The sequence below is a fragment of the Lepisosteus platostomus genome, chromosome 24 (assembly GCF_059453375.1).
Source record: "Lepisosteus platostomus isolate fLepPlt1 chromosome 24, fLepPlt1.hap1, whole genome shotgun sequence".
In the NCBI taxonomy this organism is placed as follows: Eukaryota; Metazoa; Chordata; class Actinopteri; order Semionotiformes; family Lepisosteidae; genus Lepisosteus; species Lepisosteus platostomus.
This window is the reverse complement of record NC_142634.1, coordinates 12,818,260-12,842,395: the sequence shown is the minus strand read 5'-3', so window position 1 is coordinate 12,842,395 and position 24,136 is coordinate 12,818,260. Positions and strand designations below refer to the sequence as shown.

The 24,136-nt window shown below is 41.2% G+C and overlaps 2 protein-coding genes across 6 annotated transcripts; one reads left to right on the top strand and one right to left on the bottom strand.

Annotated features, from left to right (window-relative positions):
* The first annotated feature begins 1,143 nt into the window (after positions 1 to 1,143).
* On the top strand, positions 1,144 to 18,407 carry med15 (mediator complex subunit 15). Of its 2 annotated transcripts, XM_088618538.1 has the most exons (19): positions 1,146 to 1,361; positions 2,181 to 2,268; positions 3,249 to 3,300; positions 4,322 to 4,342; positions 4,978 to 5,136; positions 5,873 to 6,072; positions 6,835 to 6,900; positions 7,532 to 7,873; positions 8,494 to 8,697; positions 11,674 to 11,787; positions 12,610 to 12,734; positions 13,704 to 13,831; positions 14,751 to 14,885; positions 14,985 to 15,048; positions 15,267 to 15,333; positions 15,426 to 15,586; positions 16,122 to 16,288; positions 16,440 to 16,538; positions 17,030 to 18,407. In XM_088618538.1, exons 1-19 carry the CDS (start codon positions 1,294 to 1,296, stop codon positions 17,164 to 17,166), a joined length of 2,397 nt encoding a protein of 798 aa, XP_088474664.1. In that variant the 5' UTR covers positions 1,146 to 1,293; the 3' UTR covers positions 17,167 to 18,407. The 2 variants fall into 2 exon arrangements, with proteins under 2 accessions (XP_088474665.1, XP_088474664.1); XM_088618539.1 differs by lacking the exon at positions 11,674 to 11,787 and having other exon boundaries at positions 1,144 to 1,361.
* On the bottom strand, positions 18,404 to 23,981 carry ccdc74a (coiled-coil domain containing 74A). Of its 4 annotated transcripts, none has more exons than XM_088618543.1 (9): positions 22,765 to 23,975; positions 22,487 to 22,646; positions 21,604 to 21,648; positions 21,360 to 21,419; positions 20,957 to 21,092; positions 20,117 to 20,321; positions 19,605 to 19,708; positions 19,437 to 19,496; positions 18,404 to 18,560 (listed from the first exon to the last, which is right to left on the bottom strand). In XM_088618543.1, the coding sequence occupies exons 2-9, from the start codon at positions 22,608 to 22,610 to the stop codon at positions 18,425 to 18,427; spliced, it is 870 nt and encodes a 289-aa protein (XP_088474669.1). In that variant the 5' UTR covers positions 22,611 to 22,646; positions 22,765 to 23,975; the 3' UTR covers positions 18,404 to 18,424. The 4 variants fall into 4 exon arrangements, with proteins under 4 accessions (XP_088474669.1, XP_088474670.1, XP_088474668.1 ...); XM_088618544.1 differs by having other exon boundaries at positions 23,648 to 23,974; XM_088618542.1 differs by having other exon boundaries at positions 19,437 to 19,493; positions 22,487 to 23,981.
* Between the last annotated feature and the right edge of the window lie 155 nt (positions 23,982 to 24,136).

Genomic DNA, 24,136 nt, shown 5'->3' with positions numbered 1-24,136 from the left:
CTAGGTTGTTAGAGCTGTAAATTATATATTTCTCACCTCTCCCAAACAAATTTGGCCCCAAAATCTACTTACAATATACTTTCTGAAGAGAGAGATAGATATGTTACTACATTGATTGCTACAATGACTACTTTGTAATTCTGAGCAAGTGTAATCTAGAATCTGGAACTGCCAGGACTGCTTATAAGTCCTTTTACTTGATATTGTTTTTTCCTTATTATATCCCGTGACATGTCCAATTAAGGCTTATTTAACTGTTCTCTATATTATGCTGATTTTGCTCTGCTATTTTCAGAAGCATTGGAGGCCAATACAACAGCACCAATGAAAGGTGTGTTTTTCATCACTAAAGTTGTGGGGATATATTATTGTATATAGGCTAACAAACTTTATATCATGCCTTATAATTATAAGAAGTAAATGCCTATTGAATGGGCAGTATATAATGATTGAAATGCTGTTGTTGTGATGGGAACGTCATCATTGTGACAAGGGTGTATTGTAATGTAATAAGGAATTCCTTAAGCTCACAGTATCAAGGCATGTTTTCAGCTTTTGAAGTTAATACTTTTCATTATCTTTCTATCTGCTTGTTGTTGAACAATATTTTCCAGTCCCAGGCCTGGGCTACCTCTTCCAAGGGCGGGGGAAAGGTCAGCACCAGCACCAGCTCGTTTCCAGTGTCAGAAATATTTGATTGTGCCTCTGATCCCAGAAAAATCCCAGAACCAGCACTTGCACCATACAGTTGCAGCTGCGCAGACTTTGTCCGCCCCCCGCAACACACACAAACTTTTATTGAACCTCGAGTCATACAGAGGAGAAAAGTTATCAAAAGAAAAGTACACACAGCAAATCACTGCCAGAGGTCATTACAAATCAGAACACCATCCAATACGTTTACATTTTTACACAGATCAATGGTGTTATTTTGTCTTATTGCCCCCCGTTTTTCCGTGAAATGTAATAATATTGCATTTCCATCTAACAAGCACGACAGGAGGGAGTCACGTTACACAATTTTGTTTTTGTGAGAGGGATACCCACCCGCCATTACTAATAGATGATTTACCAGAAACAAATGTTCTCCCCACCCCCCCATCCACCCCTTCCCTGTGGTACATCTTGCGAAGTGTGATGCGATGTGTCCGCTGACTCAGGGCTGCAGCCAGGCTCGCCGGGGCAGAAGCGTGGCGAACGCAGCCCCTCGCAATAACCGGCCACTCCAGGTTTGTGGCGCTCGGGTCCCACAGTGCATTGCGCCCTGTTGGTCTCACACAGGCGAGGCGGATCATGGAGGTGCCGGGGCCGGATAGCGACTGGAGGAGCCTCGCCTTCCGACAGAAAGTAGTCGGACAGATGTAAGATTTGCTTCCCCGTCTGGGCAGCGCGTACCCGAAGTCAGAAATGGGGGCACTGGCTGTGACAGACTGGGCTCCGAGTTCAAGGAGGAGGAGGGGGGGAGTCGCACGCCAAGGCCGTAAATGCAGCCTCGGTGCTGCGTAGCGTCGTGCCGGCTGGAGGCGGGGAGACACGGTGGATTGCTCTGCGTTCAGCGGTGCGAGCTGTGATTTGGCCGGGGGCGGCACTCGGGTTTAGCGGGTCGTTGTATCGATGCAGCTGTGTACGTACTTAACAACATAGCTTGTTAGTTTTGGTTTGTGTTAAACGTACGATCCGGGGTGGGGGAAAAACCAGCATGTTGAAGGCACGGAAGAGTTAAAAAAAGACGTCAGACACAAAGCCCCGATTTATGCTACAGGAGTTGATTTGCCTGAGTAGAGGGTTTTCTGGTTTGCGTTAACTACGATTTCCCATTAAAAGTGCCCAGTAAAAACTCGATTTTTCACACTCGGGTTCGTTGAATGATAAGGTAGCCACGGTAGTTGAATGTATCTGAATGTTGTGTGGCTGCTCTGAAAAAAAAAACGGAAAAACCTCATAACGGACGAAAGGATAGTTTGTAACAGGATAGGCTTACTTGTGCTCGTAACCAAAATTTCACATAACGCGTTCGTTATATGCGATACTGGGTCTTATTCTTGCAACGGTTGTGGAGCCACAGACGTTTACCTGTCGCCAGGTTTCTTAAAATATTTTAATCGTTGTGCAGAAACAAATTCAGAAATGTAGATGACAATGCTAAGATTGGAAGTTTCTGAAGCATCGTTCTGTTGCAGTGAAGATGCGATGAGGAAGGCAGGCACCGCTCATGCCAAGACCAGCAACGACATGGAAAATCATGTCTTTATGAAGGCGAAGTCGCGGGTGAGTAAGACTGCGGACTTAAGGCGCTTGCTGTTTAACTTCACTGCTGCACAGAAACGGGTTTTCATTCTCCTCTATCTTTTCAAGGGGAAAGTGTGGTCAAAACATCAGCATATTGAACTCGAAGGCACTTGTGGAAACGATTTTGGCATTTGCGCTGAGATTTTCCCTCATCTAGGCAATATAGGGAAACAGTAAAAAAGCGAGCGATGTTAAGATGTGTATATATATACAGCTTGCATTAATTAATTGCACCGAATCAAAAAGTAAGAGATGTCATGTTAAAATTGAATATTACATGAAATATTTTAGTATATTGTGTCAGGGTAGTATAAAACAAAATAGACATTGCTGGAATTGGTTGAAAACGTATGACATTAGTAGTCTTAAGAAGAGAAGTCAACAAAGTTCAGTTATTTTGTCATGCACTAGTGCAATGAAATGTTAATAAAAATATATTGATCCAAGGTCCACAAATGATCATTAATAATAATAATTGCTTACACTTATATAGCTGTTTCCTGGACACTCCACTCCACAGAGCGCTTTACAGGTAATGGGGACTCCCCTCCACCACCACCACCTGGATACAAAAAGCCCACAACACGAAACAGACAAAGATATACAGACGAGGAGCAAGTTGCCAGTCTCTGGCGCAATATTGACCACCGAAAGGGACCTTGATGTATGGAAAAAGCTACCCAGAGCACCTGATTACTGCTAGTAAGGAAGTATGTTAGAAAAATGAGAGGAAGGTGTCAAGCCTGTAAACCTGATTTTCATGTATTCATTAGTACAGTCATATACTATAGGTATTTCAGAGCCAAACAAATTGCTAGTGGGGAAGGTCTGTTTTCATGACACTCATTTTTCTCAGGTTAGTTGGACTAGAATTTTGTATTTATTTTTTTTCCTGTATTGAATCTTAAAAATATTTTGTAAGAAACTGTAATAACTGATCATAAAATTCTTTCCAATAGGATGAATACCTGTCCCTAGTAGCTAGGCTGATTATTCACTTCCGAGACATTCGTAAGTACATCACATTCTTTTTAACTTTGTTTTGCGATTAAGATCGAACTGTTGGTACTGTGATTTTTTTTCTTTTCTTGTAACTACGATAAATAACTTGAATGGATTTGATAACTAGTATTTGAAAGAACATTGTTTATTTTAGCAAAGCAGTAGTGTAAGCAAAAACACAGAAGATATTGTATAATGTCTTGTTTGCATCACTGAATCTGGGGATAAAAGGAGGTGTGAGTGTGACCCTACTTTAGCTTTAGACCTGGTGTTCTGTAGTGTTAGAATCACCTGTCTCAATTGATTTTTTTGAATACATACAATAACTTTTAAAATGGTTTTCTCCTCTTCTTGGTGTATTAGGTAGGTACAATCCCTACATCAAGAAGGAATAGTTCGACTGAGCTCTTGCTATATGACAATACTTTTGTATTTATATTGTATTTGTTTCCTTTTATTAACTATTACTAAGAAGTGTACTATTACGTACGTGTTAGGGGTCTAGAATGTCGCGTTCACACTGGCGAGAGGCGGATAGGAAGAGCAGCTCTCCTCCCGACCACTAGAGGGCGCCTTGGTGACAGGCGTTCACGGAACAGGCTGGCGGCCGTCCAGCTACTGCTTCTTTAAGAGACACTTTCGATTTGTTTTGGGTTTCCTGTTGTGCTACCTGCTCCCAGACTAAATTCCCACGTACAGACGCAATAACACCCATTTCAAAGTATATACAAGTTTTCTTTGATGAATTTCACCGCCAAGAGTGGAAGTCTTCTGACCTCGTGTAAGTGTACTCTTAGAATTACAGAGTTGAGTTTTCTGCGCAGGCCGAGATAGGTAGAGGCGCGGTGAAGTCCGGTGCAGGGCGTGTGAGGGTACAACGTCACAAAAAAGAATGGGGCAGACGGAGCATAAAGTGGGCAGATATGCCTTAAAGCTAAAATAAGTGTCTATGCCTCCTTAAACTCCTGCTTTTGTTTGGGGGGAGAACTAAGGTGTATAAGCTTAATGCCCCTTTAATTTTGTTTTCCAGATAAGAAGGCACAAGGACCTGGTAAGTTTAAGATGCACTGTGCATGAGAATAAATATTTCACTATTTCTGTGGGCGGGCTTTTATTAAAATAAAGTGAATGTTGTATTTTGGAAGTTGTTTTATCATTTTTGTTTAGAGACCAATGAACTTGTCCAGGTTTCCAGCTATGGCATGTTACTAGCCTATGATTATGACAGAAGAACTCGATTGATTAAGCCTGTTGATGTCAGGTGTTAATTAGCTTACTTTACCTAAACCATGTGAGATCAGCAAAATGTGTACACGCTTCATAAACTTTTTTCCCCACTAATTTTGCTAATTTGTTGCAATTTGTTGTAGTGGTAGGATTTCATTTTTTAGTGTAGATAAGAAAATAAATATTTTATTTTTTACTAGACTGCGGTGGTGCATAGTGATGTGACTGTGTGTTGAGGTCTAATAGTACAATGGTCCAGGTTTTTTCTGATCCATGGTGGATCTGAAGCAGAAGGCTAATGGTCAGGCAGTAGGCTTCTTCACTAATTCAATTGATGCCTTCAGTATCATCCATTGCGCTTCACTGTTCTAAAGGTACTTGCAGCTTTGCAGTGGTTGGTATTTGTTTTTGTTTGGAGAGATTCAGGGGAACGTTTATGGACCTCCTCTTTTCTTGCAGACCCCATGAATGCCCTCCAGAACCTGACTGGTGGCAATCAAGGGGGGGCAGCCAGCATGGGCTTGGGAGCACATCCTCAAGGAATGGCGGCCCTGGGCCAGATGCTGCCTGGGCAGCCACAGCCGGGGTCATCAGGAATGACCCCTCATGGCATACAAGGTGTTGTTTATTTCTATAAGCACACATGTTCCTATTCATGGAGATACAGAACATCCAAAGTGATTTATTTCTGTTTTTGTCATTTCAAAAAGAGTATCGGTAGTTTATCCAGGGTGCTAAAATGATCCTGTTTCAGAGGTAGATTTGACGTGGGGTGGTACAGTGCAAGGTCATGTACATAAAGCATATGACTCATATGTACAAGGTACAATATCAAAACAATCTGGGTTTCAGACAATGCAATTAAAACCTAAATACTCCAGCTAAAGACTGCTTTTGAGATTTAATACAATCACAACATTCGTGTTCTATATACCTTATTTGGAATAGTCAATTGTGTGCAACAGCTTTGAACCCTGTGACTGCACACGGGAAACGAAGGAGAGTGCAATCAAACTCCTCTAACCTGCCCACCTTTGAGTCCCTTTTTAATGTCACATGCCTGCAAGTACCCAGGAGGCCACAACAGTGGCTGAGATCATTCTTGTTTTGTGATTGGACTGGACTTTGCCCATCATAAGAGAATTAAAAAAATCCTGAAGAAGAGCAGCCTTTTGACCATGACAGATGTGCTGTTAGTGGTTAACAAGGTGCTTGAGCCACTCTTTGAAACTGTCCTAGACTGAACTATTCTAAACTAGATAGCACTTTCAGTTTTGATTAACTTTTGTATATACATTTTTTTTTTTGTTTGCACATGTGGTTGCCATGTCATTCACCCTCTGTGTTGTTGCAGGCCCAACCCAGATCCATATGCAGCAGATGCAGCAGCAGCAGTTCCATCAGTATCAAACCCAGCAGCTGCACCAGCAACAGCAGCTCCACCAGCAGCAGCAACAAATGATCAAGATACAGCAGATGCAACAGCAGCAGTTGCAACAGCAACAACTTCAGCAGCAGAACCAGCAGCAGCAACAACAAAACCAATCACAACAGGTAAGAGGGTTTACCTACTTACATTACCAGTTCAATCCTGTTGCACTGAGAGTACTTTCCTTCTCTTTTCTTTATTCAGCTTTACTCCTTGTTTGGAGTACAGCTGATTGAATACATTGGACAGTGTCTTCAAGCATGACCACGATTGTCATAGCACTGGTATAATACAATTCACCCTTTGCCATAGGAGTTAGGCTGATCTGGGCATTCTGCATTTGTATTGCCCCATTTGCTGGTAACTCAAGGGACTGTTTCGCTGTGGTGTTTTTCTGTGAGCTGGTGTGGTGTAGTGGATGGTTCAATGGTGCACATATGAGACAACTAGATGGTCTTTGTTTCTGGAAAGGAGACTGAAGGGCTGAGTGAGCTAACATTCAGTGCTTTCAGACTGGGATGGGCTACATAAAACACTGACATAAAACATGACACACCTGAAGCAGGCTTCACAGCCGAAACGTTGTTACTTTTCTTCTCTTTTCAGCATGGAATAAACCTTTACTTGTTCCTTTATGTAAAAATTGACACTTTGCTTCACCTCACTATTTAGTCATTGTTACACGTGTCATGACTTCGGCTATCGACAACTTAGATGAACCTTTTTGGCGACTCTTAATGTACATTTGGTAAGCTTAGGAAAAAATCTATATACAGAAAGTTAGTTATTTATTGTTTATAAATGTAAAAGTTAACATTATTTTTTTGCAAAACAAACTCTGTACATAATCTAAAGCACTTTGCCTTTTCTGCAATCTCTCCCTGCAGATGCTTCAGTCCAGAATGCAACAGCAGCCGCAGCAGATAGCCCAGTTGCAGCTCCAACAGCAGCAGGTAGTCCGGGCCTGGGACATGACTTGGGATAGTTGTCTCCCTTTTTAGGGATGGGCCCTACATTAGCTGTTCTCCAGTGTGTACGTTGACCTGAGAGACTGTTGGAAGACTTGTTTTTGAATAACATGTCTTGTTTCCTTGAGTACAATTGGTAAGATGCCCTCAGGCCCTCGAGATGCATCTTGAGTTCTAGTACCTCAAACATGTTTGCCTTTTCTGTGCTATTACTGTTTATTATTATTATTGTTTAATAAAGTCCTTATTCTGCCAGGGGCCTATCTACTTCCTAAATGAATAGCAGAGTGAAGTACTCGTTAAGTCATCTGCAAAATTTTTCATCTTTTTGTTGGATACATTTTACTTCCCTAAAGCTTCTTTTTGCTGTTGTCTTACATTTCAATATTCCTTTCTTTCTCTCTTGGCCTGTCCGGTATCATTTTTAATCTGTGCTTTGCAGGTCATTGCCTTTTCTTTACCTGCATCCTATTTGTTTTTCAATAATGATTTGTTGATCTGTTTGGTACACTGCTTTCTACTTTTTAATTTGCTGACTCTTGGGATAAATTGTTGCCTTACACTGATGCCATGTCTATTCTACCTCCTTTTGCTTCTCTAAAACCTACTCCCACAGCAGGCGGCGCAGCAGCAGCAGGCTCAGCAACAGGTGCAGCAGTCCATGCACCAGGCCCAGCACCAGGCCCAGGCTCCATCCTTACAGCAGCAGATGCAACAAATGGTGCAGCAGCAACAGCAGCAGCAACAACAGCAGCAGCAGCAACAACAACAACAACAACAACAGCAGCAGCAACAGCAACAACAGCAAGCTGCTCAGCAGCAGCCCAATCAGATGGCATCTCAGTCCCAGCCACAGGCCGTGGTTCCCCAGCCATCTCTGACGGGGCAGATACAAGCGCAGCAGGTCCCTCTGAGTTCCCTAAATCAGCAGCATCACCTAAAGCTTCAGGCCATGCAGGTAAAGCTTAGAGCATTTAATGTGAGTGATGGCTAAGCTATTTTATAAGATGTTTTCTGAATTAGGGGGTCAAGCATTCTCCAGTCCTCAACTGACAAATTTCTAAGAAGACCAGCTGGTTTTATAAATCCAGATGAAAGCTTGAAAGTAAACAGAACTACAGCCTTAAGCATAGACATTGTTGGAAAAATGTTAGTTCCCTTCTTACCTTTCACCTAGCAAATCAGGCTTCCTTTAGAATGCTACCTGTAGGATAATGCACTCAATATAAACATAGTATTTGAACCCAGAGGCCAGAATTCAAGTCCTGAGATGCTTTGAGAAATATATAGTCTGTGCTTCCTTGATGCATCAGGTTCTCTCTATCTGTAGCCATGACTGTTGAAGGTATTGCTGGGATAGGGCTGAGTAATGCTGCATTGACCAATGCCCCTAGTAGAAGTCAGAGTTCGTTTTCCTGTGTCCTCGGTGGGTTGCATAGGGATTTATTTCAAGGCAGCTACATGTGATCTGTTGACAAGTTCCCTACAGATTTTTTTAAACCCAGCTTTTCAGGGTTATGGATAACCTTTTGCATTGACACTTTCCCCCCTCCCCATTTCTGCACTCGTGTTCTGCAGCAGGCTTTAGCCCTGGCCCACAAGCAGCAACAGCAACAACAACAACAACAACAGCAGCAGCAGCAGCAACAGCAGCAACAACAACAGCAGCAGCAGCAGCAGCAACAACAGGCGGTGGCGGCACAACAGGCAGCTCAGCAGCAGGCAGCACAGCAGGCCCAGCAGGTGGTGCAGGCCCAGCTGACAGCAGGAGCTCCTGGGCAGGTAAGATGGGCAACCAGGGAGACATGGGACTGGACTGGTGAAGGCCTTGGGTGAATGCATGCTCGTTTATTGGCATGGTTTAATTGGGTTACTGTTGGCTTTAAATTTTGTTACACATGGATTTGTTGGCAAAAGAAACTTAACTGTTTTTTTAGATTTCTTTCTCTCTGTGAAAGCAGTTTAAAGCTTTTCTTTGTGATGATGCGTCTGTACCCATCACTGCAAGCGGCAAGAGGGATACAGCGTTGTAGTTCTTGAGTTGTCTTCTTTGATTTCGTGTCCCTCCCTCTTCTCTTATGAGGAATTTTATATTTGTATTCGTTTGTGTTGGTAATCATGAGTGTCCGATACAGTGATGGACAAAGGTATGCCAAACAATGGACATTTTTTAGAGGTTCTTTAAGAAGAGTAATGCTTAGTTTTCATAGCTCAAAATGAAATATTGTTGTTGACATGATGACTATGGTGCAATCTTATCATTTTCTAAAGTAGCATTAAAAACTTTTTACGTTTGAGGTAGCATCTAACTTTCCACCTTTCTAGAAAATATTTGTCCTCTAAATTCTTTTGGGAAATTCTTCATGTAACCAGAGATAAAAAATATACAGGTTACTCACTTTTTCAGTTTTGCAATTCAAACAATATTTCGGTTATGACTTTCTGTAATATTTTAGTCTCCCTTCAGAATCCTGAAACTAAAACAGCATTTGAACTTCTAGATTTTAAAGTATTTAGTTCTTCACCACCTTTAACACTGAAATCTAATACTCCTGTCTATAACAGTTTTTTTTTCCATTTTTGCACAGTTTTTCTTGTTGATGCCATGACATTTTTGCATACTTTGGCATACAAAATCTCCCAACTATTATTTTAGGAAACTGCTCATGGTTACAAGATTATCTGTAGGATTCCCTAGCTGAAATTGAATGTTTAAGAATCTTATAAGAGTGCTGGAAACTCGATCACGCTGGTTTGAATACATTGCCATTCTCATTTGAAAGCGTGTATATTTCTGCTTTCATGATGTATAGTCAATGTAAATTCTGCAGTTATGTTCTAATGTTGACAACTCTGAGCATGTGCTGTACTACTGTAAATTAAAGGAAGAGATGATTTCTGTCTTTTTCTGTAAGGATGAAAGTATCATTTTTTTAAAGCATTGTCAGAATAGCTCTGTTTCAACAATGGACAGACCCATCTGTTTAAGCCTTCACCCCGAAGTGTGTATTGTGATTACCTGCAGTGTCCTCTATTGCTTCAGTGCTTTCTTTTATTGGGGGGTTGGTCAGTTTGAATAAACAAATGAATCACTTTCCATGTGTTTTGTAGTTGGGTTGGAGTCTCAGGAAGGGAGGTTTGTGGAAACGAAAAGACTGAGCAAAATTCCTGTTAGCCAAGCAGTGCTTAAAATATACCACCCCCTTTTTCAGTGTTCTAAAAAATGTCATCTGTTGTCTGGGTAAATCTGAAAGGAATTTTGGGATGTTGTGGGATGTGGAGGACATAAAAGAAAGATGATGGCAGTTCCGCTTTGAAGTATTTTAATTGGAATGTAAGGGGGTTTGTTTTCTTGATGAAATCCAGCTCACGTGTATTGATCTCCACCTTGTATTCCCATGAACTGAGCTCACAAGAATGGGAAGTTCTCTCCGTTTCACACTGATCACTATAAGGCGGGGCGGCCTCTCTTCGGGAGTCGAATTTCAGCTTTTCATGCTGGTGACTGAACCGATACCGTGATCTGAGAGAAGTGAGACCCTGCAAAGTTGTCTCTTCATCCTGCGATCCCGGTTTCCTTCATCCAATTTAGTTTTTCCTGCTGCACCCCTGAAAATGACAAATTTACCACTAGATCTAGGTGAAGATTTACAGTGGCTCACCTTGTGTGGTGCAGGCATGGATGCTCCTGTGAAGGGGTTGCAGTAGTGTACCAGTTCAAGAGATTCAGCTTACCCTTGAAGCCTTTGCAGGGGTTTTTGGTCCAAGGTATTTTGTCAGCAGTGTCTCTCGGGCCTTAAAACCGTTGCATTTCCCACTTGAGGAACATGGGAAGTGGAGATCCTTTGGATCATACGAGGAGCGAGTGGATTTCTCCTGCCACGCTTCATGGCATTTCTGCTTCATGTGAATCTTTCTCATTTTTTGTGTGTATAACAATGCCTGATGCTGCTGCTGCATGCCTGCCTGTGTTTAATCGCCTCTTTTCAGTGCCAGGAGTTTGCAAAAGATCACTGCATTTTTTGTTGCTAATATAAACTAATTCCGATGTAGGCCTGTCTTTTTTTTTATTTTTTAGTTGTTGCTCTTTTTTTAACTAAAAGCACATGCATACATTTTTTAAAAAAGGTAGTCGTATCATTCTGATCATTTAAGCTTTATTAGTCATTCACAGAACAGGTGACTTAGTTGCATAATGTAACTTTATAACATTTTTGGTTTCACAACAAATCTGAATGAAGGTAAATTATTTTTTTCCAAGATAATGTGGAATTTTTAGTGAGTCTTCAAGTTATAAAAGTTAACAGTACAGTATCTTAATGTTTACTTGTAATAACTTTAGTCGCCAGAGGAAATGGATGTCTCATCTTTGAGACATTTACAGTCTGTTGTTAAATACTTTTCCACAGATTTATGAGAAATCTCTAAATATAAAAGCTTTAGGAGAATGCTCAGGTTTAGTACAATGCATCCCTGTGCATTTAACTGCATGAAATCTCGTGTGCAGGGAATCCATAGTTTGTCATGACCAAAAAAGCTGCCATTTTTCCCAGGAGCTACAACAAGCATCACTTCATATTCACTAACTAATCAAATCCCTCTCAGACCTGTGCATACAGTATGAGCGTGCCTACTTTTTTTTTTGTGTGTGTGATGTAAAGGACATACCGATGCATGCATGTGCTTTCTTCCATTCCTGCTGATGCACTGCGTTTCTTGTTTTGCTATTACATGTCTGTTGTCCCTCTGTCCTCCAAGATGATGTCCGCTACTATGGTCCGTGGTGGGATACAGCCCCGGTTACCCCGCGTCACCCCAGCCTCCACACTGCCTCCAAACTCTTCTGGTCTCGGAGGACAGCAAATGCCACAGGTATTTACACCAGAGTCCACTGCAGCATCCAGACATCTGTGTGAGGACCCATGGATGCCACAAAGTCTTTTAGGTTTCCTGGCTCTGGCAGAGCACCTCTCGGATTAAAAGTTTTCTTTGCTACTTTCCTACAGTGCTTTCCCCAGTCCATGGAGTGAGTGTTTGACTTGGATTGATTTCTTACCGTTTGAAAATTGGACTTGGGTGTGAGAGAGCTCCTTTGCCTTAAGTTCAGTTAAAGCTATTGCACGGTGCTGTGGAGTCAGGTCTGTTCTTTGGGTGGTTCATATGATTGGCCTGTCACTGCTGATTGGGCTTCAGTTTTAGGATTGTGCTGAGTTTTGCAATAAAAATGCATAGTGGTTAAAGACTGTTGGTGAAGGTGACTTTGAGTGATTTTTTTGTATCAGAACTTGTGCCTATCTTTGTGGATCACTTTTTCTCCCATTTAAGGTTGCATTAAAGACTGAAACATTTTCGCCTCAAGGCTGTCTGAATAAAATTAACATGTAAATTGGAGGGTGGTGTATAAATATTTAGCTGACTTTCTTGAAAACGAGGTATGGTTTTTGTTTTCTTCCTCAAAGAAGCTCTGTTGTGTCCACTTTGTCCAGCGAAACGGCTCAAGCTGCAAGGCATGCTGCTGACGCGAGAGCTCTCGAAGCCCTTTTCCTCCTCGCTTGGTTTAAACCACGGCCTTCTCCTGCAAAGCTTTGTCGGTTTCCTGTCCCCTGGTGTGGCTGGACTCTGCTCTTCCTCGGACAACGCTGTGGCCCGTGCTGCCCAGTGACTCCTCCCGTGTTTTGTTTCCGTGCCACCCAGGGCGGAATGACCATGATGTCGTCGCCTTCGCCGGTCCAGCAGGTGCAAACCCCCCAGTCGATGCCTCCTCCCCCCCAGCCACAGCCGTCTCCGCAGCCCCCCTCGTCTCAGCCCAACTCCGTCAGGTACGCACAGGCACCATGGCTTTTGCCAGCTTGCCTTACCGATGTTGATGACGTCAGTGCAAGGGCTTTATTGCCAAACGGAGTTTCGAAAAGAGGAATGAGACGGATCTGAAATATTTTCTTTAAGTCAAGGTCACTTGTATGCTTTTTTCCTCATGTCCTGTCTTGGACACATTTATGGATTATGGATATTCTGTATGTATAGGTTAATAACATGGACACAGTCAATTATACATGATATCTGTTTTACGAGAACAGGATTTTGAATGCTTTGAGAGCAGAAGGTTTGGTTTTCATAGAATTGGTAAAAATGAAATGTTTGGGATGCCATTTTGTTCTAAGTGATGCATTGGACTGGGAATTCCCATCCCTGCTCCTGGGTATCCCATACCTGAAGTTTTTCATTCCGGCCAAGCTCTGTATTGATTTAAATTGTAGTTCAAACGTTGCTTGACTGGAATATGTCAAGGTTTTTCCTTTAAAAGTACATTTCATTAACAAGCAACATCTGAAACTGAGGAACTGGAAAAATTCCTATTATTCCGTCACTGGGGGGTTCATTTAGGTAACCGAGCTTAGCTGGAATGAAAACCAGCAGGTTTAAATGTTTTAGGATCTATTTGTTAATTTAGTTTTACAGTGTTTTGTACATACAGTACAAGTGCACTTGAAATTCCACATTATACCTCATCAGATTCAGAGACAGTTTCTTCCCACATGCTGTCAGATTACTGAACTGTACCCCTACCACTGGCTCACACTGATGTTTTAAGTTGTATGTTATTTAACATTGTTGTTGCTGCTGCTGCTGTTCTGTGATTTTGGTGATTCTTTTAATGTCTTTGGTATTGGAGCATGCATGCAAGAAAGCATTTCATTACACTTGTGCATATGACAAATAAAGTGAACTGATCGGATTTTGTCTGTGCTGACAGAAGCTTATGGTCTTTTTTTGGGCTTGTGTTCTAGTTCTGGTCCAGCTCCATCACCAGGGGGGTTCCTGCCCAGCCCCTCACCCCAGCCTTCTCAGAGCCCTGTCACAGCGCGCACTCCACAGAACTTTGGCGTTCCCTCACCTGGCCCCCTGAACACGCCAGGTATAGCTGCTTCCCAGGGGAGTGCTGTTACAAAATGGGGCCTTCCTACTCTGAAATTGATAAACAGACAGACAGGGATTTTAACAATCTTGAAATGTTTTACAAAAAGGCTCCATGAATCCAGGAGTTTCAGCATGGGTAATGTCTTTAGCAAACTGTGCCCAGGATTTGTTAGCGGTAAAATTAAGATCAGTCAACCCAGGGCTCTCTTGGGTCAGAATGCCTGCTTTCTTCCCTGGCACCTGCAGGCCTGTAGTACTGTTAGTAAAGGGCAGACCTCTCTGTGGTGTTCCACTCTATGTTGTGCTCTGTGGTCTGTTTTTGATTAAACTGGCTACTCATGCTGTAGGTTGAAATTTGCAAGTCTGCAGACTTGTCTGTTTTTGTCTTGCACTTTGAATTCATGCATAAAGATCATCTTGGAGTATGTGCTTCTGCCCACTGTTGTCCTTTGCTGTTGTGGTCTTTCCCTCAAAGTTGCATGCTGACATCATGTTACACACTGTTGCTCATGAAACATCAGCAGGCTAAGCTGTCTTGGTCACTGAAGCGCCTAATACCACACCAATCACCTCTCTTTCAAAGTTGCTGAGGTCATGCTGGCCACAATTACAAGCTTCTAGGGCTGTCCAGTGTTTTTATATTTGACCGTAAGCATGCTGGGATATCACTTGCTTAATATTTGTTTCACACCTGTAGGGAAGCCATTTCTTTCAATAAACTTGGTGTCCCTCATTTACCTCATTTTATTTATTTTTTTGTCCATTACCTGTATTCCCGATAACATTGTAACTATTAGCTATGTTAAAAATGACATTTTGTATGAAAGGGCTGTATGAAAATCATGACCTTGCCAGTTCTAGCATTCAAAACATATTTATGTGGTTGAACTCATTAATTTTTTTGTCTCCATCGGAAGGCAATCCCAATTCAGTCATGAGTCCTGCCAGCTCATCTCAGACAGAGGAACAGCAGTACCTTGAGAAACTCAAACAGCTCTCCAAATATATCGAGCCTCTGAGGAGAATGATAAATAAAATAGACAAAAATGAAGGTAAGAGAATTTCAGTTTTCAGAAATTTAAAATGTTTGACTGTCTCTAAATATTTTGGAGTTCTGCATCTACAGAATCTCAACCTTCTGTTTTCTGCAGATAGGAAGAAAGATCTCAGTAAGATGAAGAGTTTGTTAGATATCTTGACTGACCCTTCTAAGCGGTATGTATTGAGACTATTGTTTTTTCTGTCTATAGTGTCTTTAGGCAGTGAGCTGAATATAATCAATAACCCTTTATAATGCTTACGATTAAATGTTCTGTACAAAAGCTTGAGCCTCCACAATACTCAAGCTTTTCAACATTTTGTGTTAATAGTTTGGGTGATGTTTTTTTCTATACCTTTAGGAGAGCTCCTTAATTTCTTAACATCTTTTGCAGTTGTCCACTGAAAACCCTGCAGAAGTGTGAAATCGCTCTGGAGAAACTGAAAAATGACATGGCTGTGGTAGGTGTCACAGTGTTGGTCTTGTGCAAACCTTTTGGTGTAGTGCGGCAGATTTGTAATGTTTTTTTTCCCCCCTCTGTTTCGTGATCCAGCCCACGCCGCCGCCCCCGCCGGTGCCCAGCACGAAACAGCAGTACCTGTGCCAGCCCCTGCTGGATGTGGTCATGGCCAACATTCGCTCTCCGGTCTTCAACCACTCACTTTACCGTACATTTGCCCCCGCCATGACTGCAATTCACGGGCCTCCCATCATGTGAGAATCTCTGTGGTGTCTCCTGAAGAGAACCCTTGTTTTCCTTCCTTTTTGCTCACACTTTTAAATTCTGGTGCTCGTTAATTTTTTTTCCACTTGCTTTAGCTTAAAGTGGTCCTTGCAGCAGCACGGTTATTGACTGAAATCAGTTGGCAACAGATGAGATTCCAGTATAAATGGCATTGTTAATATTTAGTTTTGAAGAGAGCTGAAATTGTGGCTTTCATTTAATCTTGTTTCTGAACTCCATTGAATGAATTAATGACATGCTAAGGTCATGTTTTTTTTAGATGCTTATAAAGCCTGTGACTCTCAAAGAATAAAGGAGTTGCTGTATGACCGTTCCTACTAAAGAGAATGTGCTTTGCTTGTCTGAAACCACCAGTAAGCTTTTAAAAACAGCATGAAGGGAATTTCTTTTATTTTTTTTTAAATCTTGCTGTATCTGTAGGTGTTTGTAGTATTAATATGGGTAATCTTTGTTTCCAGACCTTTTTAGTCTACAAATCTGATCTGAACCTTGTCGTGCAAACAGGGGCCCAATGATTGCAACTCGCAAGAGGAAATACGAGGACGATGAGAAGCAGACGATCCCTAATATCCTGCAAGGGGAAGTGGCGCGCTTAAATTCCAAATTCCTGGTCAATCTGGACCCCTCCCATTGCAGCAATAATGGGACGGTTCATCTAATCTGTAAATTGGGTAAGGAAAATTGACATTCCATATTCTTGATGAGTTTAAGAATATTTTTTTGAATAGAAACATTTTTTATATTTAATTTGTGTGTGCAGAATTGTAGGTGTTGCTAACGATGCGCTTAAAATTGTAAAAGCTTTTTTTTTCTTTCACCCAGATGATAAACATCTTCCCAGTGTGCCGCCTCTTCAGCTTAGCATTCCAGCCGACTACCCTGAGCAGAGCCCACAGTGGGCAGATGATGCACAGCAATACGGTAAAGGAAGTTTTCCCCATTGCTACATATACAGTAGATAATCCCAGTCATGCAGTACTACAGTCCTGGAGGTTTTGTTGGATTTGGCTTAGTGGCTAAAAACGTGGAAAAGAATGCGATTTTGACCAGTTGAGTGAAGGATAAATTAACATCTTAGATGAACTGGGTGGGGGAAAAAAAAAAGATCTTCGTCACTATGGAATGATTTTGTATCATCACAGCTTGGTGGCTTCTCAAAGCGTTTTACAGAATGAAATTTGCTTGCATTATAATAAAAAGAGATATTATTTCACAGTTTCACTGTGACTTTGTAGGTGACATGTTCTTGATGAAAATAAGGTTTCATATGTGATCAATAACTGCTAGGCCTTGATCCTCATTATTTAATGTAATTGGACTCTGTAGTTTGTTTTCACAGCACTCTTCCTGTTATGACCTTGTAATACTAATGTTGCAGTGGGGGTTGCGTTTAATACCGTTTCTCTTTGCAGATGCAAACCCCTTCCTGCAAACTGTTCACAGAAACATGACCTCCAAGCTGCTCCAGCTTCCTGACAAGCACTCTGTCACCGCGCTTCTGAACACATGGGCCCAGAGCGTGAAGCAGGCATGCCTGTCTGCAGCCTAGTTTTGTATAGCCAGACCTTCCACAAACCAGACCAGCTCATAAAGACCAGTAGGATTTATTGACCAGGGCTGGGGAAGTGCGTACCAGTCAGCTCGTTGGTGAATGTAGGTGAGGCATTGTAGTGACTAGAGAAATTACTCCTTGTAGAAGAAGCAATTGGAAATGTAGTGCTTTACAGTTTGCTGTGTGTATTCAGATTTTTATATAAACCTTTTTGTCAGTTATTTACTTAACTTAAATACCTATTCCTAAGTGCAGGGGTGCGATTGTTTTTGTGTACCCATCTCTTAATATATGAGACGGTGTATTTTAGGAGGAATGTTTTTACATCTCTACATGAAATGGGAAAAGGACCTTTTTTGTGGAGTTGAGTAACGGTTGTGCTGTACTGCTGACGTCATCCTAGCTGAATAGACTCTCCCACGCAGCTTTTTCTGCTGGCTACTATGGAATAGTGACTAAGCAACACTATGTTAAAAAGCATTAAATCAATAGCTAGTCCGTAGAAAAGACAGTTAGAATTCATCAGAGTATTCAGCTGTTAATGACTTCTTTTGTACAATTCTTCCAGGGCCATAACATTTACTTTGGTTTTTATTTACTCTTAAGATTTAAGTTGCTTAAACACATTTCACTTTAGAGCAGTTTCTGCCCATTTTTGAAAAACAATTTTCATCTGTAGAATGGCTTCTTCCCATATTTCAGTCATACTCTTCATTGTCTTCTTCACTGTTTTTTTTTTTCTCTGTGGAATGGGATTTTTGTTTGAACTAGTTCCTATAAAATACTTTTTACATTCACTAAAACAGCTCTTTGGCCAGGGCTGAAAACAGTGTTCCTGTTCATTATTATTGACTTCCAATGTGTGACATTATTGGTAGTAATTACAGTAATTCAAAGCAATTGGAGAAGATTAATGCAGTTGGTGAAATAAATGGCAAATTTCTAAAGTGCTAAGTATAATTCCCTTATCAGTTTATAACAAAATACTACAGGAACTCGATTAGTTTTAACCATTTGTTCTCTCAAACGGTTCAGTTTCAAATTAATTCCTTTTTATGAGGGAGTTTGCTGATTATATGCACAATTATACTGTAGACAACACACAATAATTCATGTATCCCTGAAGCTGAGAGTTAGACTGTTAATCAAGCAGATTTTATCTTTATATCAATTCCGATTTTAAGTGCTCTGTACAAGTATATTGTGCCGCTAAAAAAACATAAAGACAATTAAGCATGTTTTGTTCAGCTGTCTTTTAGTTTACAACTTTTCGTAAGCGGTTCTTCTGCATGGCTTGTGTTCTTTTCTGCCTCTCGGCAAAGCTGGTTCCCAGAGACTGTTTCAGGGCTGGCAGCATCACCCTCTCTGCTGCAGAAGGCTGGGCGTCAGGCCTTGCACAGTGAAAGGAAAAGCATTTACTACCCTCAACCTGGACTGAACACACTTAAATGAATGCATGCCTCTTTTAAAACAACCTGTAGCTAGAAGAATCTAAAGCTTGTATTCCAATACATACCGAGCTTCAGAGAGGAAATGCTTCATTCACCAAGTTTAATTTTAATTATAAAGCCATTTTTTGTTACTTGGTCTAGCAGCCAACTATTTATCTCTGCAGTTTCATATGCAGCTGTAATGCAATTACTAGACTTGGTACTCTGACGTTTATTTTTGCTGCAAACACAATCCGTATAAAAAACACTCACTTTAATCTTAATGGATCAAAGCTGACTTTGACACCGGATAATTGCTTTCTTAGTCTAATCAGGGGTTGCAGGTTTTCTCAATTTGGTAAAGTGGTAAATGTTAATTAGCTGGTCTTTTTATGTATGTGTGCCTATGAATTAATCAAAATTAAGGAGCCAATGGTTATTTCAAAAATGTGCTTAACTATATAAAACATATGTTTTGGTAAGTTACACGGGTTAAAATAAGCAATTATCTACTTAAGAGTAAAAGGCGAGTGTTTCAGTACAGTATGCAACATGATGAACAGTATCAAGTCTAGTTATAATTAATTGACACAGAGGTTTTGAGAATGTCTCAAGTTATTGGCTAAATAAGGCAAACAAAATAAAAGTACAAAGTCATTTTTTCTTTCTTGTGATGATAACTTCCTTGCTTTACATTTGGGGCTTCCCCAGTTGTAACACTGAAAGGTATGCAAATAAGCACTGCTTGTCTTTGATAGTGGGGATCTGCTCATATCAGGTGAAAATGTAGCAGGGAAAACATTTGTAAAGTCTGAGATACCCAGTTATTCCACTTACATTTTCTTTGGCAGTGTTTTAAGTGACAGTTTTGGAAATCTTCCTGTTTCTCCAGTCCTACTGGAGGAAAATAAAGAAAATAGTGCATAATTAGCAGAAAATGTGCAAGTAGAAGTTCATTTTCTTGAATTGGGAAATTTAACTGGGCTGTTCGACTTTGTGATTTACCTGGAAGTACCTGTCAAGTAAGCCTTGGTAAAAATGTAAGTTTCAGGAGTAATTTTGTTGTTGTTCAGTATAATATCCTTCAGGACAGACTTCAAATGTAACAGCTGAAAGAAAGCAGAAATCATCATTGGTAGTGTTGCAGAGCATTGAGCATTTTTAGCAAGCTATTGCAAAACAATTTTAAATTCACAATGAGCCCTTTAATTTTTTCCACTGTTTTCCAATCAGCAGGACCCTAATGACCTAATCTGTACTTTACTCCAGGAGCACCAATTGTTTTATTGCTGTTTAGGAAATCCTGGCCATAGTAAACAAATGGCATGTACTAGATTCAAACTGATGGTAGAGCCTTTGTTTGAAACGGATTGTCAAATTCCTGCTCCAGAATAAGTTGGAGTGTTCACTGTAGGAAAGCTGTCTTTGGCTAATTATAAGTTGAATGTTTTAGAAATGGGCTTCTGCCGTTTTCGCCTGCTCTTGTTAGACAGGAAGAGGAGTTGTGTGTTGCCCACCTCCTGAGACTGGAGGCTGTTGGCGTTGTAAAGCTGACGGATGATGACCTCGCACTCCTGCAGGGTGGGGGCCCGAGGTGGTTGCAAGGGCCTGCTGAGAATTCTCAGAGGCTGCAGCGATGTAATGAGACCCCCTTTCAAGTCTTGTTCTGGGCATACTGCGGCATCACATGCAACCTCATTCTCGCCACCACTTCCTGTACCGCTGTCAGTATCGAGAAAGAGTTTCAGATACTAACCTACTATTTGCAGAGTAAATACTCAGAGTGCCATTTGTAAACATTTTTCACTGTTACAGTGTTGAACAGAGAATATTATAAAAGTATGCAAAGCTTAAAGATGTTACAACAGGTGCTGTACAGAAATCTTTATACATGTCTGCTTTTCTTCAAGCGTTTTTAACCTAATTTTATTTTTTTTATTTTTTTTCCCCATTTGCAAGCCCATCCACAAAAACAAGTTAAAGATGTTTAACAATTAAAACATTTTGACCATTCTAAAACCATGATTTGATTAATGGTTTCCAATTAGAAGAACAAATACCCTGGTTACAGTAATAGTGCAATTTTAATTTGTGAGTGGTGGGTACCGTAAGGTTGTTTAAGTTTAATCTGGGCTTTTAGTGTGTTGTAGAAAATGACTGTTCCTCTCTGAAAGGAATGGACAACCCCAGATTTTTAAAGGCTTGGTAGCAGGTTTCACTATTTTTAAAGTAGAAACTGATCAAGAACTAAGACGATCTGGATCTTGCCTATCCAAAATTGGAGTTGCCCTTCTCAGCTCCGTGTGTTTGTTGTACAAAATGTGGAAGTTGGCAAGGGATCTGCTGGTTATAGTTACCTGTGGAAGGTGTCCTCTGAAATAGTATTGTGTAACTGCAACTTGTGCACAGCCTGCTCTATAAACATGCCTTTCTTCTCTTGGCAATCTGCTTGCTGCTGCCCATTTCCTCCCCTAGAGGAACCTGAGGCTATAACTGTAGAAAAGTCGTCAACAGAGAAAATGGCAGTCTTGCATTAACACACACTATATTGCAGTCCCTTTAAAAACATCTGAGGGGCTGGATTCTGACAAGGATTGGGAGGAAGCACATCAGATATCCAAAATCACCTTAACGATTCAGAATGAAATAGTGCATAGGCACTACATAGGCATTTTTTTCCAGAGCTGCAGCTCATTTTTTACAATAAAACAGGGTGCCACCCATGGGGTTCTAGAAGAGCAGTTTTGAAATCCCACTCACCTGATGGCTGCTGACTGAGGCGGTGTCCACTTTGACTGGCACTGGAGGTTGTGCTGCTCCCTGCAAGGGTATTGATATTCTGAAGCACAGTAAAACTAATCTAAAGTTAATCACCCCCATCTTTAAAAATGTACAATGTATGCTTTATGGAAAATGAAATATCAAAAGAATTGCACCATTTATAGAATATAGAAATATTTGCTTCCAGAAGATCTCAGAAAATTAGAATGATTTGCAGTTTTACCTTTTCTGCTCTGTTTTGGCTCCATTATCAACTTGTACTGTAGATCTGTTACCACAAAACAAGAGAGAACATTCTTACTGTGAATGATGAAAGGAGCTGTAGAAGTTGGGCAAATTTTAAAATTATTTAAAAAGTAGTCAGCCTCGGTAAATCAAAAGTGTATTATTTGTGAAAACTAAGTGTCACAGCCCACCTCAAAAGCATCATCTATATGTATATACCTTAATATAGCAAATACAGATCTGCACCGTATAGGAAACTCTAGGTGGGGTAAGAGTCATTGATGAGAGGGAACTAGAAGGGACTGTAAATCAATACCCTTTGCACTTCACTCAGCAAAACAATGTCCTTTCATTTTCTTAATCCTAACCTGCCGTTTCCAGGCGACCCATTTCTAGGATATCACGTCTGTCAGCAAATTGTCGCTTCATCACTTTGCGACCGCTGTTAATAAAGCGAAATCCCTTTACCGTACGGTTGGGAAAACTAATTTAATGGCTACCCATTTGACAGATTAAGTGTTCTTAAAAAAAATTAAACAGCAAAATACCCTATTTTCTTAATGTAGGAAAAGTTAGGACTACTGCCCTACGATCACATTCCATACAACCCTTTACGCTTAAAGATCTCGAGTCCTAGACAAGTATAGAAACAACCTTAGACTTCACCATAAAATTCTGATCGACTCTTGTATAAAGAGATTATTATGAAGTTTTTTTTGGAGACTTTTAAATGGCGAAAATATGACATTTAAAATTAAAATATGAATTCCTCACTTGACATAAACATTTTAAGGGCTGATACTAAGTATACATTATGGCTTTTACCGGAGTATATTTCTGCGTTAGACAAAGCAGCCAGGACGACACCAGCCTGTCCTCACCTTTATTTTCCCGTCTCAGCTGTTCGATCTCCGCATGCAGTTTCCCCAGGGTTTCCGTGTGCTGCTGTTGCAGGAACTGCAGGTCCCGCTCCAGCGCCGTGACGCGCCGGGGCTCGGACTCCATGCCGCCGGGCGAGGAGGGGAGGAGACGGGGCCGCGGCTGCAAGCGGTCGCGGGGGAAAGGGCGTGGGTAACGAGCTTTATCGAGGCTCACGACGCGGGACCAGTGGGGGAGAGTCCCCAGAGGAGGCAGACTGCTACTCGACATGACTACTTACAAGGCTGCGCCGAAAGCGTCGATAGGTCCACGGAGCGCAACTCTAGTCCGAAAAAGCGACATGGACTAACTATAAGTACCGAAATCGGAGCTGGCGTCTGGCTGGGGTAGCACAGGAGGTTTGGAACAAAGATTGTCAAACTGCCTAACAAGACTTCGAATTAAATATTTTACACTTAAACATCGCGAACATTTAAAAGGCCTAATATATGAAGGTCTTAGCAAGAAAGATTTTACAACAGGGAGTGGATCACAGAACAACAGACTGACGGTCTCCCTAACCTTACTTTAAACAACATATTTCACGTCGCGCTGTTAGATTTAAACTTGAGAGATATATATATATTTGAGTGTCGGCTACATTTACTTAAACGTGTACTCCCAAATCAAAAACGCAATTACCGATATCATTAAAGCATTTTGTTTTTGTGATTTTCAGAAGATTAAAACACTCTGTTTGCCTTGAAACAAATTACATTGCGTCAAAAATGGACCGGCAAGTCTACAGGTTACTGCGGTGAATGAGTGACCTGGAAATCCGGATTCAGTGCATCAGCGTTGTTCTGGCGCACAGCACGGTGCCTTTTCAGCGCATTTCCAAAAGATGCTCGATCGCTCGAAAATTAAATCACACAGCAAAAACACAGTGTAAACACCGTCGCGGAGCAAAAACAAGCAGAGTTACAGATTGCTTTCCGCTCGTTTTAAAGCCACAGTTCAGCAGGCACACGACGTGAAGGAGAGAGTTTAAGGATCAGCCCAGACGCGCTCTTGCCGATACCCGCTGGATCCGCTCCGAAAAAAACACGCCTAGCTGCCAGATCCACTTGTTTTCTAACAAAAACGTTTGCGATAGAATCGGCAATACTGAACGTCCATCTTACATTGAACGTTGTGGTTGTTTTTTTTTTTTTTTTTTAGTGCGATTGCTAATGAAACCTGCGTCCTGCGCTCCAGTCCCTGTGCTCAGTTCCTGGTCCTTTTGTGTAAACGTTGCTATGGCAACAGGACAGCCGCACTTCAAACGGCCGAGCGTCTTGAGGTTTCTAGTCGTGCTGCTGAAACACATCGCAACACTGGCCTTTTAACCCCCCCTCCACGGACAAAACCCTGCGATATCATTCTCGACTGACGCACACAAAATATCCAGAGGAAAAGAAAAAAGCATACATCGTCCAACGTGCATGGTGTCGTCTTGCACAGCCCCAAACGCAGCGCAGGATTACCTTATATTTATTACCGGGATTATATAGAAAACGGAAGACAAAAGCTGTACTTTAAACAAGGAAAAAAAAAAGATATTCAGTTTCGTTGTAACAAATATTATCATGCATCGGGGTACTTTAAATATCAAAACGAAAATGCATGTTATA